Genomic DNA, 13,814 nt, shown 5'->3' with positions numbered 1-13,814 from the left:
GGTGGGAGGCTGGGGGAGCGGCCACAGGCTCAAAGCCCCCTGGCTGTGTCTGATAAGGACCTCGTGGGGCGCAGGCATCTTCCAGTTGAGACAGGGAGGAGGTCTTTGGAGAGCAGGACACTGGAGGCAGAGGGGGGCTGTCTGGGGTGCTGAGGAGGTCAGCTGGGAGCCCACAGAAGGCAGCAGCTCCAGCAAAGCCTGCCCCAGGGGATGGTCCCTGCCTCTTCTTTAATGTCCTCCTGGCCCAGAGGAGGGAGGGGAGGGATGTGGTGGGGGTGTTGGAGCTCCCCCTCCGGTGGAAGAGGCAGGGGAAGGGTTAACTCGCTGCAGAGGGGAGGGGTCCAGCGCTGGCCCAGGTCTGCAGGAAGGCCGGCCTCCCACCTCTGGCTGCACCACCTGCCTGGCCAGCAGGAAGGGGTTAACCCGCCCTGCGCTTCCTCCTGTGTCCTGTTACAGCTGAGGAAGACCTGCCTGGCCAGCTGAGCAACTTCCCTCCCCAGTGCCGCTGGCTGGCCGGTGTCTGGGAGGCAAACGGGAGAGTGGCGGAGCTGCTACCCCTTCCAGGGACCCTGCCACTGCCCTACTGAGGGGTCTGTGCCTCCTGGGAGTGAGTGGGTCTCTGGGACGAGCGTCCATGGTGGATGGCTCTGGAGACGCTCCCGAGGCTGTGCCGTCCCCCTGCCGCGCAGGTCGGAGGGTCACTGCGGAGGCTACTGGGGCCGGGGCTGGGGCCGAGGGAGCCTGCGCCGGAGGTAAGCTCCCTCCCGGGCCCCCTCCCTGGCAGTGCCCTGCATGGAAGGGGGGGCAAAGAGTGGACTCGGGGCTTAGTCTCTTTCCAAGGGGCAGGGAGGGGAGAGGAGAGCGGGGCTGCAGACGACCTGCAGCTCTTGCCTGCTGCCCCTCCCTCCCTGCAGCCCCCAGGAAGGGACTCAGGGTCCCCGCTCCCTACCTCACCCTGGGACGTAGCATCTTTGGTGGCAGTCCCCACTGACTCCTGTGCATCTCTGCTGTTCCCTCTTCCTCAGCCCCTGATGCGCCTCTAGCCCAGGGCAGCGCCCACCCCACTCCCACGCCCCCAGGACTTAGCCACCCCAGGGCTGATGAAGTTGACAGAAGCCTAGAGCTGGAGCTCACTCCGTCCCTCCAGCATCAAGAGGGCTGGGAGAAGGGAGGGATCAGAAATGCCACTGCTCAGGCTGGACCTGACTGGGGGGCTGGAGCCTGCCTTAGCCACCTTAGCAGAGGGTGGGAAGGGGTGTGGGCTGGTTGGGGGGGGCACACACAGACTTTGGACAAATTCACGCACTTATGACTGGACAGATCTGGGTTCTTCCCGTCTCTTTGAACCCCACTCTGGGGATGAGCCATTTGCTTTTTTTTGGTCCTAACTTGGGAATCTCTCCAGGTTGCCCAGTCCTGGGGGCCCTGAGAGGAGCAGCCCCAGCCCCCCATGCAGTCCTTCTTGGGACCCTCTATGGAGGAGACAGCTGAAGTCCTGTGACCCCCAGCCCACCCCCTCCTCTGCCCTGTGCCCTCCTGCCTCACCTGCTCTCTGCCCCACCTCTGAACTGGCCTCCCAGACCCTGCCTTCTCAGTGCCCTTCCCTCCACCTGACAGGGTCTGGCCCAAGGTCACTGCAGTAATTCCATACCCAGCTGCCCGGGGCTGCCGCTGCCACCGCTGCCACCGCCACCTTATCTGCTGCTGGGTTTCTGTTTCACTCCCTTTTATTTCTGGGCATATTGTGTTCGATAAAACCCTTTGCTTGTAACACCGCTGGCAGCACTCCCAGCGGCTCCCTCCTGCGTCCCTTCCTCTCCTCCCCCACCTCCGTGCTCCAGTGGCCTCACCCTGCCCCCTCTTCCTGCCAGCCTTGTCCCCTCAAATTCCAGGGGAGGGAGGTCAAGGCACCTCCGGCAGAGGTGTGGGAGAATGCCCACCTTCTAGGAGAAAAGTCCAGGCAGGGCCGCTGGGCCTGCCCTGAGGGCCCCTCCCACGAAGGCCGGTGCCCCCACTGGGCCAGGCAGGAGGGCCAGGGCAGCCAGGCCCAGGTAGGGCTCTGGTGGAGTCACTGTGCCCAACTGGTTCTGCTAGTTCCAGCGGCCAGCAGGGAGGGGCGTGCGCTGGGGCGGGATTTGGTGCGTATTATTTCCCATCTCGACTCCACCGCTGGGGAGGCGCAGGCAGGTCTGAGTCACTAGCGAGGGGGAGGGCTAGAGTTAAACAAGTTGTGGCCGTGGCATCCTCACAGAAAGCCCACGACCGGCTGGACGGAAAGACAGACAGCAGATAGAAGGTAGGCAGTGCTCTGGGCCAGGTACGCTCCGCCTCGCCCGCTCCCACGGGACCCCATCCTCTGAGCCCAGGCTCTCCCAGGCGCCCGGGCCCTGGTGAGACCTGCCAAGGCCTGTGGGGCTGCTTTGAACTGAGCCCAGCATTGGCAGGGCTGGGGTGGAAGGCGCCTGGATTCGGGCGGGGGAGCGGGACAACCTCCTGAGTCCTGCCTTCTGGCAGCCTGGGGACCAGCTGGGGCGCAGCCAGGCTGGGGATAGAGGGTGGAGCTGAGAAGTGCCATCTCCATGGGCGTTTGGCCGGGTGGAGTGGGGGGTGGAGAGGGGTTCATAGGTGAAGTGGAGGCTCTGCAGGCCCAGTGTGTGTGTGGGGGGAGGTAGGGGTGTGTGGGTGGGTGTGTAAGCGCGCACATACCTGTACTGGTGCTGGAGCAATGGTGGTGGCCAGGGGATTCCACTTTTGGTCTGTGATGGGGCCCCGGGAGGACCTTCCTCTGTCCTGGGCCTAGGTTAGCTTTCAGCAGAAAGCCTGGACCTGAGTGCTGGGGAGGGAAGTGGCTGGTCCTGACCCTCCCTCTGCTGGGGTCCCAGAGGGCTGCCATCTGCCCAGGGCCTTGGGGCTTTGGAGAGCCCACACTCCCCCTGCCCTCAGGGAGCCTCCACTCTGGCTGAGAAGGTGGACTGAGACAGAGAAACAATCAGATGAATTAATTACCAAACCAGGTGACATGGCAGTAAGTATTGGATTAGTCTCCTGGAGGCCTAGGTGTCAGTCCCAGCTCTGCCACCTACACGCCGTGTGTGACGTGGGCAGGTCACATCCCCTCTCTGGCTTGAGTGCTCTCACGTGTACATGGGGGTGGCAGGGGTGGTAGTGGCCAGATCTCTGCGAGGCAGGCTTCCCCAAACGCTCCTCCCTCTCTGGCCTCCCGGCCCAGCTCACAGCATTCGCTCTGAGCTGCCCTTCCTCGCCTTGCTGGGTCACTCTGCACCCTTCCCTTTGGGTCTCAGATCTCAGCTCAGCCACCACCTCCTCTAGGAAGTCTCCCCAGATTTCCCTTGCTTGGGTCTCCCTGTGCTCCTCTGCACTCCCATACTGGACTGCAATTTTCTGGACACAGTGCCTGGCTCCAAAAAGTCCTCCAGGAAATAGGTGTTGAGTGACTCAAACTACAAAAATTAACAGTATGAGAAAAGAGGAAAGTGAAGGAAGGAGCTGGAAAGGACAGGTTTCAAGCTAGATCCTGGCAGAAACGGAGGTAGCCAAGCAGAAGCAAGGCCAGTGGGCATTCCTGGGGCTGCTGTTAGATCCTCCCTGGGTCCGTGCACTCTCTGCGGGGGCTGCCTGAGGTCACCCTGGCGCCCCACTTATCAGCTCTGTGACCTTAGACAGGTTGTTTCATACTTCTCTGAGCCTCACTTTCTCTACCTGTGAATGGAGATGATAGCATGTTTGTGGTGTGATTGTGAAGACAGATGAGTATGCAAAATTACACTTGCCTGCTGAATAAGTTAAATAAGAAAAATAAGAATAAGTGCCCGCTGAAGTCTGTTCCTGGCAGCAGGGACACTCTGGCTGGGCCTTATTTCGTTGGTTGGTGGCTGAGTGACCAGTGCATTGAGGGCCACTGCCCCTGAGTTCCAGACCCTCTCTTCTTCAGCCCCATGTGGAACCCAAGGACGCAGCCGCCCTGCTGAGAGCACGGCGGCCCATCCTTCGAGACCGTGACCTCGAGACGGTGGCCCTCGACCCTCCACCTCCAGCGGGGGCGGGGGCTGCCCACCTCCAAGTCCCCAGCCATGACGACCTCCGCACTGCGGCGCCAGGTGAAGAACATTGTGCACAACTACTCCGAGGCAGAGATCAAGGTGCGCGAGGCCACCAGCAATGACCCCTGGGGCCCGCCCAGCTCTCTCATGTCGGAAATCGCCGACCTGACCTTCAACACGGTGGCCTTCGCCGAGGTCATGGGCATGCTGTGGCGGCGGCTCAACGACAGCGGCAAGAACTGGCGGCACGTGTACAAGGCGCTGACGCTGCTGGACTACCTGCTCAAGACGGGCTCCGAGCGGGTGGCCCACCAGTGCCGCGAGAACCTCTACACCATCCAGACCCTCAAGGACTTCCAGTACATCGACCGTGACGGCAAGGACCAGGGCGTCAACGTGCGAGAGAAGGTCAAGCAGGTGATGACCCTGCTCAAGGACGAGGAGCGCCTGCGGCAGGAGCGGACCCACGCCCTCAAGACCAAGGAGCGCATGGCGCTGGAGGGCACGAGCATCGGCAGCGGGCAGCTGGGCTTCAGCCGCCGCCACGGTGAGGACTACGGCCGCCCGCGAGGCTCCCCATCCTCCTACCACTGTGAGTGAGCCCTGCACGCGGCCGGGACAGGGAGATGGCCTGAGTGCCAACCCTGCCTCTGCAACCCCGAGCCATGGTTAAGAACACTGACCTCAGAGGGATGTCAGGAGGATTCCAGGATAAGGAATGTAGCACGCAAGGCACCACACCTGGCATGCAGTAGGTGCTCAACAAGTTAGCTCAAAGGATAACGCTGTTATATATTTGTTATTATTGCTAATTAGCTGATAGGACGGCGTGGTGGCAGAAGCACAGGCTCTGGAGTCAGACAGCACTCTTTACACCGCCCCTTCCAAGCTGTGTGACCTGGGCAATTAGCCCCCCGAACCTCAGTTTCCTCACCTGTACAATGGAGATAAACTCACCTACCTCCGTTGTTTGATCTAAGAATTAAATGAGACCAGGTCCAGGAATGCCCTTCGCCCTGTGCCCAGACACGTGGCATTCCCCTCATTTCTCCACTTTGGGCACTGCCTTTGAAAGTAAGGGCGGCTGCTCGGCAGTGCGTGACTCTGTCCCCAGTGGTGGGGCATCCCTGGTCTGAGGAATACTCAGAACGGCCCCTTTTTCATACCGCCCTTGACAGCTTGCTAAGGCCTTTGAGGCTGTGACTTTATCTGCCTGGAACCTCCTGCTCCCCTTGGGCCCAAGTAGTAAGAGTGTGAGCGCTGGAGTCATGGGACCTGGGTACAAGTCCTGCTTTAGGACCCTGGCCAGGGCCCCTCGGGGCCATCTGTGCATGCTAGGGGGGCACTGGAGTCTGCACCGCCGGGTGGATCGGTGAACTTACAGTGCCCAGCACACTGCCTGGCCCACGAGAGCCCTTGGCTGCTAGTTGTTCCCCTCCCCCTCAGGTCCCCTCTCTGAGTCTCAGCTTCCCGGCAGGCAGAGGGTACGGGAACCGGTGGGTACTGGTGTGGTCACAGAGCCACGATGGTTGTTGCAGCCTCCTCCTCATCCCCCCGCTACACCTCTGACCTGGAGCAGGCCCGGCCTCAGACGTCAGGAGAAGAGGAGCTGCAGTTGCAGTTGGCCTTGGCCATGAGCCGCGAGGAGGCCGAGAAGGTGAGGGGCTGCAGGTGTGGTGGGAATGGGACCCCGGAGCAGGGAGAGGTGCCTGGGTGCCCCTCAGCCTTGACTCGGCTCTGCCACCCTGGGCCCCAAAGCCTCACTCCCACCCCCAAGGACAGCACAGAGCCTGTCTGTGTCCTTGGCTTGGTCGCAGGCAGGGACTGGCTCCCGCCTCCAGCCTCTCCAGCCGCAAAGGGCAGTGCGTGTGCGGCTGGGGTGCATCGTGTGTCGCAGGGGCCTGCTACTGCCGTGTGGCAGAGGCGGGTGAGTGTGCTGACAGACATGTCCCTAAGAGACACTGGGATATACCGCCCCCATCAGGTGTCCTTTTGGGGGAAGAGGGATGGTCTCCCAATACCATCTTCTCTGCCATTACCTCTGTGGATCCGGGAAGACCAGGCAGGAAGTAGCTGGGCCTCACGTAGCAGGGCTTGGGGAGCTCTCAGGGGAGCCAGAGGAGAAAGATCAATTTTGCTGACCTTTAGAACTACCTCTCAGATCCAAGCAGGGACAAGGCCACACCCACGCTGTCGTCTGGCGGGCAGTATTTCTCTCTCCATCCCCGTTACACGGCAGGCTGTGCTGCCCTCTGGCCCCAGGGTGGGAGCACTGGGCCAAGTTCACCCTCTCTTCCTCCCTCACAGCCAGTTCCCCCAGCCTCCCACAGGGATGAGGACCTGCAGCTGCAGCTGGCTCTGCGCCTGAGCCGGCAGGAGCACGAGAAGGTAGAGGGTAGGGGCCGAGCCCGCCCGGGCCGCCGGCGCTGGTGCTGGTGCTGGTGCTGGTGCTGGTGCTGGCGGAGGCGCTACAGGCACTAACAGGCTCCCCGCTGCACCTGGTGGTCCCGCTGCTCCTAACCTCTCAGCCGCCCCCACCCTGCGCTCTCTCCTTGACTCCAGCCTCGGGTGCTCAGGCTCCCCCAAGTCCAGCCCCAGCTGCTCACGCGCCTCACTCCTCTGTGCCTTCTGCAGGAGGTGAGGTCCTGGCGGGGAGATGACTCCCCGATAGCCAATGGTGCAGGGGCCACTGGCCACCGCCGGCAGGACAGAGAGCCCAAGAGAGAAGAGAAACAGGAGGAGGAGAAGCTGAAAACGAGCCAGGTAGGGAGCGGGCTGGCGGGTGTGGGCTGGACAGGGCCCGGGAGGTGGGATGAGTTAGTATTTGCAAAGTGCAGAACTGTGCTTGGCATATGGTAAACACCACTTAAGTGCTTATTACATGAAAATGGGGGCTGGAGGGTATAGCAGCCCCTGGTCCCATATCGCATGGGCTGGTGACCGAACTGACAGCCAAGTAGGATGCAAAAGAATCCTGATCTGAGAGGCCTGGACTTTCGGCCACTTACTTTACAGCTTGGGGCACATCACTGTCTTGGCCTGTTTCCTCCTCTGCACAGTGGGCTTGCTGGACGTTTCCAGCACTGACATTCTAGGATTATGTGATACGGCCGGTCAGGACGAGGGTGGGCTCAGGCACACGGTGCTGAAGACACCTTGGGCTTGTATACTCCTTTCCAGGAGGGGGGAGTGGGTAACTGCTGAGGAAGGCCACCCTCCCAAGCTATCCGTGCTGCCCCTGGGTGCCTGTCTCCTTCCTGCCCATGTTCACTGTGGCCAATTTTTCTTGGACATGGACCTAGGGAGGTAAGCTCCTTGTAGAAAAAATCTGACTCTTTGCCCTTGTTGCCCCCTTCTGCTGGCCTGGATTCTATCCCAGCTCTGCCTCTCCCTGGCTGTACAACTTCTGGCAAACCCTTTCCCCTCTCCAGGCCTCAGCTGGTTAATCTATAAAATGGGTACATCACCTGCCCTACCCACCTCACAGGTTTGTTACGAAAATCAGGCACTACAGGGATAAGGAAACAGTCAAGCAGTGTACAGAGGTGAGGGGTCATTAGTAGATATTTGTGGAGTGAATAAAGGAGAGCATGAGCTGTCGTCAGGCTGACAGGTCAGGGCCTGCCCTCTCTCTGGGCCCTGCCCACTCCTGAGCCACGGCTGCCTCTCCCCTCCACAGTCCTCCATCCTGGACTTGGCCGACATCTTCGTACCTGCCCCGGCCCCGCCCTCCACACACTGCTCTGCTGACCCATGGGACATCCCAGGTGGGCACGGAGGGCTGCAAGAGGCTCCCAGGCTGGCCCCACGGAGCCCCTTCCTTCCCAGCCACTTGCTGGCAAAACATCTCCCTCCAATAACTGCAAGTCACTGGGCAAGTCACTCGCTGCCGAGCCTCTGCTGTCTCTGGGACGTGGCTCTCATAGTGAGGGCCAGGGGAGCACGTCTAAAACTCCCAGCTCATGAGAAACGCAGCCTGTGTTCCCTTGCTGCCCTCACTCACTCAGCCCGTCTCAGCCTGAGAAGGTGGCCTGAGTCGCCCCTGCCTGGTGGTCCAGGCTCCTGGGCTAACTTGCTGAATCCACTTTCCAGCTTGCTGGGTGGTCCCGAGTCAGTGGCCCAGCCATGACATGGATCCCACACCTCCCAACTAGGGCAGGGTAACCGGGAAGGGCCTGGACGGGGGATTGGGTGGGTCTGGGATCATGTCTGTGCTGTTCCCATTTCAGGTCTTAGGCCAAACACAGAGGCCAGTGGTTCCTCCTGGGGGCCTTCTGCAGACCCCTGGTCTCCAGTGACCTCGGGAAACGTCCTATCCCGAAGCCAGCCCTGGGACTTGCCTCCTATGCTCTCCTCCTCTGAGCCCTGGGGCAGGACCCCAGTGCTGCCCACTGGACCCCCAACCACAGACCCCTGGGCACTGAACTCTCCCCACCACAAACTTCCCAGCGCTGGGGCTGACCCTTGGGGGACCTCCGTGGACACCTCTGACACACCTGGTAAGTACAGGGCCTGGGGGGGTTGGTGAGGGTTTGGGGGACTTCAGGGTCCCCTTCCTTCAAGTGCCAAGGGGGCAGCAGATCCTGTCTGTGCTCAGAGGGCCATTTCCCTGGTTAGCGGTCAGACCAGTGCCTACTCTCTTTGCCAACTCCTCTCCTTCTTCTCATCTAGCTCTAGGTGGTACCTCGACCTTTGACCCATTTGCCAAACCCCCAGGATCCACGGAGACCAAGGAGAGGCTGGAGTGTGCCCAGGCCCTGTCCTCGGGGAAGCGGGGCAGCCCTGCGGGTGAGCAGGAGGAGGGGGGCCGCGAGGTTTGGGGAACAGGGTCCCACCCAGAGGGGCTTCTGCCCTCTTCCTCGCACGTGGGGGGCCAATGCCTCTCCCCACCAATGAGCTCTAGCATTTCTCTTCCAGAGCTGGACCTGTTTGGAGAGCCCAGCCCCAGTTCTAAGCAAAATGGCATGAAGGAGCCTGATGCCTTTGACCTCGACGTACTAGGGGAAGCGCTAACCCAGCCCAGCAAGGAGGCCCGAGCGTGCCGCACTCCTGAGTCCTTCCTGGGCCCCTCGGCCTCTTCCTTGGTCAACCTTGACTCGCTGGTCAAGACGCCCCAGGCGGCAAAGACCCGGAACCCCTTCCTGACAGGTGGGACACCCCTGGTCCCTCAGCGCTGGGCCCCTGCTCTCTCCGCCCTAGAGTCTCACTCTTGTTCCCCATCCCGAAGACCCTCCCTGCTCAGGGCTCTGTCCCGGCCCGCGCCAAGCCGCACCCGCTCTCACTCCGCAGGTCTCGGCGCTCCAGCCCCCACCAACCCGTTCGGCGCGGGGGAGCCGGGCAGGCCGACGCTGAGCCAGATGCGCGCGGGGTCCCCGGCCGTCGGGGCGCCCCTGGGCTCCATGACCTACAGCGCCTCCCTGCCCCTCCCGCTCAGCAGCGTGCCCGGCGTGAGCCTCCCCGCCTCGGTCAGCGTCTTCCCGCAGGCCGGCGCCTTCGCGCCGCCGCCCGCCGGCCTCCCGCAGCCGCTGCTGCCCACGTCGGGGTCGGCCGGGCCCCCGCAGCCGGGCACCAACCCCTTCCTCTGAGCGCCGCCGCCCGGTCCTGCCCGGGGCCCTGCTGGCGCATGCGCACCCCGACTCCGGGGCCGGGCGGAACGGTGGGACGTGTTGAACACTGCTTCAGGCCTCGGCGTCCCAGCCTTGTGGTAGCTCCTGAAGCTAGAGACTGGCGATGTCCTGGGAGCTAGAGACTGAACGCCCCCATAATAAAGGCTGGAACCCTCGCCCTCAGCTCTCACCAAGTGGACTTTTTGCGGGGCGTGGCAGCCCGGTCTGGACCACAACGACACGATCACCAGCTGCCGAGGAAACTATTGCTTCTCAACTTGGGGCACAAAACTGCCCCCACTTCCCGTGCAGCTCCTTCCAACTCCCTTCACCCTCATCCCCCGACAGCTTGACATGTTCGCTTCCAGATGCTCCTAAGCTCTCCCTCATTGGGTCAATTCATTCATTTATCATACATAGACACTGGGGTGGTCTAGAGCAAGGGACAGCAGGCATTTGTTCCCATTTACTGCACATTCATTATGTGCTAAGCACTTTAGGCTACCAATTCGTTTAATCTTGCAACATCTCTCTGAGGTAGATAATATCCCAATACAAAATGAAAATGCGGGCTCCTTGTTCAAAATTGAGTTAAGAATTTCAAAACGGGGACAACAGAGCATGAAAGCAAACACAAAGCCCTCCAAAGTGCAGTTGCACAGGTCTGTCACTCTTGCAGCCCACACTGCTCCCATTTTACAGGCGAGGGCACCCAGGCTGAGCGAGGTTAAGCGGCAGTTCAAAGTCACAAAGCTAGAGTGGAGTGGGGCTAGAACTCAAAGTCAGGCGGGGAGCTCCCAGGCTGGGCTCCAGACTTAACTAAGCAAATATTGAGCGACTGCTATGAACAAAGTGCTGGGCTAACCTGGGAGGGATCCAGGAGTGGCTAAGCCCACAACCTCCAGGAGCTCAGAGCTTGGCAGGGCAGGCAAGCCAGGGGCACGTGATGGTTGCGGCACCAGGCGGGTACAGGAGCTCTGTCCTACCGAGTCACCTGAAATCCGGCTCTACCCTCCGCCCCCCTCACCAGGGCTGGCAAGAAACTCAACCTTAACCACGCAGAGGAGTCCGATCCCTCTTGGGGGTTTATGTGGGGTCTGTGAAACCAAGGATGGGGGCAGGGCCTGGTACTCCATCCAAGGGAGCCACCATGGTCACCCTCACTCCTTTTCTACCCAGTGCCCCCGATCCCTGGGCCACTGGACACTGATGTGTCCTCAGTGCTAAGGGTCTGGCTCTGCAGGCAGCCGGTGGCCTTTCCCAACCCCCTTTCTGGGTGCTGTGGGTAGACGGCCCTTCACACACCAGAAATGCCAAATTTGGTGTGTGGGGTGGGGGAGACACAAGACTATTCTTCCTGAGGTGGGGGTGGGGGAAGGGAGTCCCACCGTGGCTATGACAGACGGAATGGACAAGAGCACCTGCTCAGGAGCCAGACTGACAGGGTTCAAAACTCTGCTCCAAGATTTGAATTTCATAATAACAATAATCACTTAGTAATAAGTGGTTATGATCTCTGACCTTGAGTAAATTACTTAACCTCCCTATGTCTGTGCCTGTTTCCTTACTTGTCAAATGGGGTGGAGAGTTCCTCCCTTGTGAGGCTGCTATGTGGATGCTCCCGGGCCAGTGTCCCTTCAGCCCAGGGCCCGCCCTCTGCAGAGACTGATCACGAGGAATGAACCCACCCTGGCTTTGCCAGGCGAGTCCAGCCCCCATCTGCTTCCTGCCACACCCAAACCTGGAAGCCTCCCTCCTTGGTCCCTGATCCATCCTTTGTGCCTCCCCCACGGGGCTCTCTTCTAAACTGGCCCTCCCCTGGGGACTCCCGGGGAGCTATTTCATCTCCCATAAAGAGGAGGTTGGGAGTCCTGCTTCCCGTAGGTACTTCCGGACCATCTTCCTCCTCCTAAGACCCTTCTTCCTCGGAGGCTGCTGCCGCTGGGTTGTCCTGCCTCCTCCCTGCCTGGGGCTGTCACTCCACCTCATTCTTGGGATGCCTTGGTCTTGGCGCATGGCCTTCTCACCCAGCTCTTACCTCACTCCTTTTCCACGTCAATTTCAGGTGACTCCATCATCCTAGGAGATGACCTCTCTGCCCCCCAACCTCTCGGCTACCTTCACCCATGGTCACACTTTGGGGCTTGTCATCACCCCAGACTCCTCTGCATTCAAGGCAGCTTCCAGTTCTCTGAGCTTAATCCCTTCCAGCCAGAGCTCCTTCTCTGGAGCACCCACCAGAACCCCCACACCCCCCATCTGCCAACCCTTCTGAAACATACTGCCCCGCTCCAGACATCTCTTCTCTCCCCAGCAGCTTCAGTCACTTTCTCTCAACCAAATCCTTCCCATCGATATGTGTCCTAGCTTCCTCCATCTTGAAAGTGTGTTTCCATCCTTCCCCTCACCCAGCCGCCCGTCCTGTCTCCATTTGCCCTTCCCTTCCCCTCCCTCCTCAACCCACTCTGGTTGGCTTAAAGCCCTCTGCCTGACTTCACTGGGACAACGCCTGCCAAGCCCCCCTGTGGGGACAGGGACCTTTTTCTGTCCCATCCTGGTTGGCTTCTCAGGAGTCTGACAGTGTTGACACTCCATCCTTCTTGCACCCCTCCGTCCCCTTGCCTCTGGGCGGCCACCCTCTCTGGGTTTCCCCTCTGTGTGCTGGCTGGTCTCCCCCTGTGTCTTTCTCAGGCTCACTCAGGCCCAGACCTGGGTCCTCTTCTCTGCTCGCTGCACTCCCTCCCCAGTGAACTCCACACACCCACATCGTCCCCGTGCTAAAGACCTCCAAATCCCTCTCTCCCGACAGCCTGTCCTCTGTGCTCCAAGCCTCGTCATCTCTGCCTCCGTGTGCACATGCTCAAAGGTACCTCAAACCAACAGGTCCTAACATGAGCCTCATGAACCCCTCTCTTCAGGGAATGGCCCCACCTGCAAGTCAGCCTGGACACCCCCCTCTTCCTCACTGCCCGTCCTGACCATGTTTCCTCCTCCTGACCTCCAACCAGCCCATCCCCTTCTGTGTATCTCCGTGCCCCCATCTGCCCTGGGTGCTGGTATGACCTCCTACCTGCCCCTGCGCCACTCTCGCCCCTTTCTCCACTGGGCCTCCAGTGGGATCTTTCCCAAATGCAGACCCAGCCAGGTCACTCTCCTGACTAAAGCCCTTCAACAACTTCCTTCTGCTCTCATCAAAAATCCCCTTCTAGCTGGGTGAGGTTGCTCACGCCTGTAATCCCTGCACTTTGGGAGGCCGAGGTGGGAGGATCGCTTGAGGCCAGGAATTCCAGACCACCAGCCTGGGCAATGCGAGGAGACCACAGCTCTCTATGAAAAAAATCCCCTCTGACAGTTCACAAGTCCTCCCAAGACCTGGCCCCTGCTCTCCTCCCCAACCTCCTAAGCTCGTCTACTGCCTGTCTTCCTTCCTGCAGTTCCTCAGCCCTGGCTCACTGACATGCCACAGGGCCTTTGCACATACTGTTCCTTCTGACTCTTTCCCCACACTCTCCCATGCTCCCTCCAAGTTCCCTCCTCTCATTCTCCGTAGCTACTACAAATGTGATTTCCTCAGGGAGGCTGTTATCCCTTGGCTCTTCCAGCAGATCACATCCCTTATTATGTTATACCCACTCATGGCATCGTCACAGTGGGTGGCTGTATATTCATTTGTATGGCTGTTGGGTTAGCTTCTGCCTCTCTCAACAGACTGTGGGCCACATGAGGGCAGGAGCCTTGTCTCTGCTCACCACTGTGCACCCCAGGGCCTTGCAGAGTGGTAGGCAGCAGACAATAAATATTGGCTAAATGTAGCAAATGAGACAAGTGTGCAAAGTGTACTTAGGACATAAAATTGGCTCGCCATTGTTGTTCAGGGATAGCTTCCTGGGGTGGGTGGGATTTGAGCAGAGCCTTGAGATAGGGCTGTGCAAACTGAAGCCTGCTGGCTCGTGGACATGGACAAGGCATGCCTTTGGCTCCGGCCTCGTTTCTCATTTGTAAAATGGGCAAGGGTTGGACAGAATGAGCTGAGGCTCTGGCGTTGCCTGGCCCTAGCATCCCGCAGGGAATGCTATTCCTATCAGGAGGGTTGTCCTCGCCCAGGCAGGGGTTTAATCGAGTTGAGCCCCCCCCCCCCCCGCCCCGA

General features: G+C 60.2%; 1 protein-coding gene across 3 annotated transcripts; it reads left to right on the top strand.

The window, feature by feature from the left end:
- Positions 1 to 447: 447 nt before the first annotated feature.
- On the top strand, positions 448 to 9,843 carry EPN3 (epsin 3). 3 transcript variants are annotated; one of them, XM_045525713.1, is made up of 10 exons: positions 448 to 752; positions 3,953 to 4,653; positions 5,600 to 5,718; positions 6,369 to 6,449; positions 6,696 to 6,824; positions 7,741 to 7,828; positions 8,291 to 8,560; positions 8,733 to 8,849; positions 8,979 to 9,209; positions 9,351 to 9,843. In XM_045525713.1, exons 2-10 carry the CDS (start codon positions 4,092 to 4,094, stop codon positions 9,644 to 9,646), a joined length of 1,893 nt encoding a protein of 630 aa, XP_045381669.1. In that variant the 5' UTR covers positions 448 to 752; positions 3,953 to 4,091; the 3' UTR covers positions 9,647 to 9,843. The 3 variants fall into 3 exon arrangements, with proteins under 3 accessions (XP_045381669.1, XP_045381670.1, XP_045381668.1); XM_045525714.1 differs by lacking the exon at positions 448 to 752 and adding an exon at positions 2,141 to 2,296 and having other exon boundaries at positions 3,953 to 4,608; XM_045525712.1 differs by lacking the exon at positions 448 to 752 and adding an exon at positions 2,142 to 2,296.
- Positions 9,844 to 13,814: the final 3,971 nt, after the last annotated feature.

Source organism: Lemur catta, chromosome 15, assembly GCF_020740605.2.
Source record: "Lemur catta isolate mLemCat1 chromosome 15, mLemCat1.pri, whole genome shotgun sequence".
Taxonomy (NCBI): domain Eukaryota; kingdom Metazoa; phylum Chordata; class Mammalia; order Primates; family Lemuridae; genus Lemur; species Lemur catta.
This window is presented reverse-complemented; position numbering and strand designations above follow the sequence as displayed.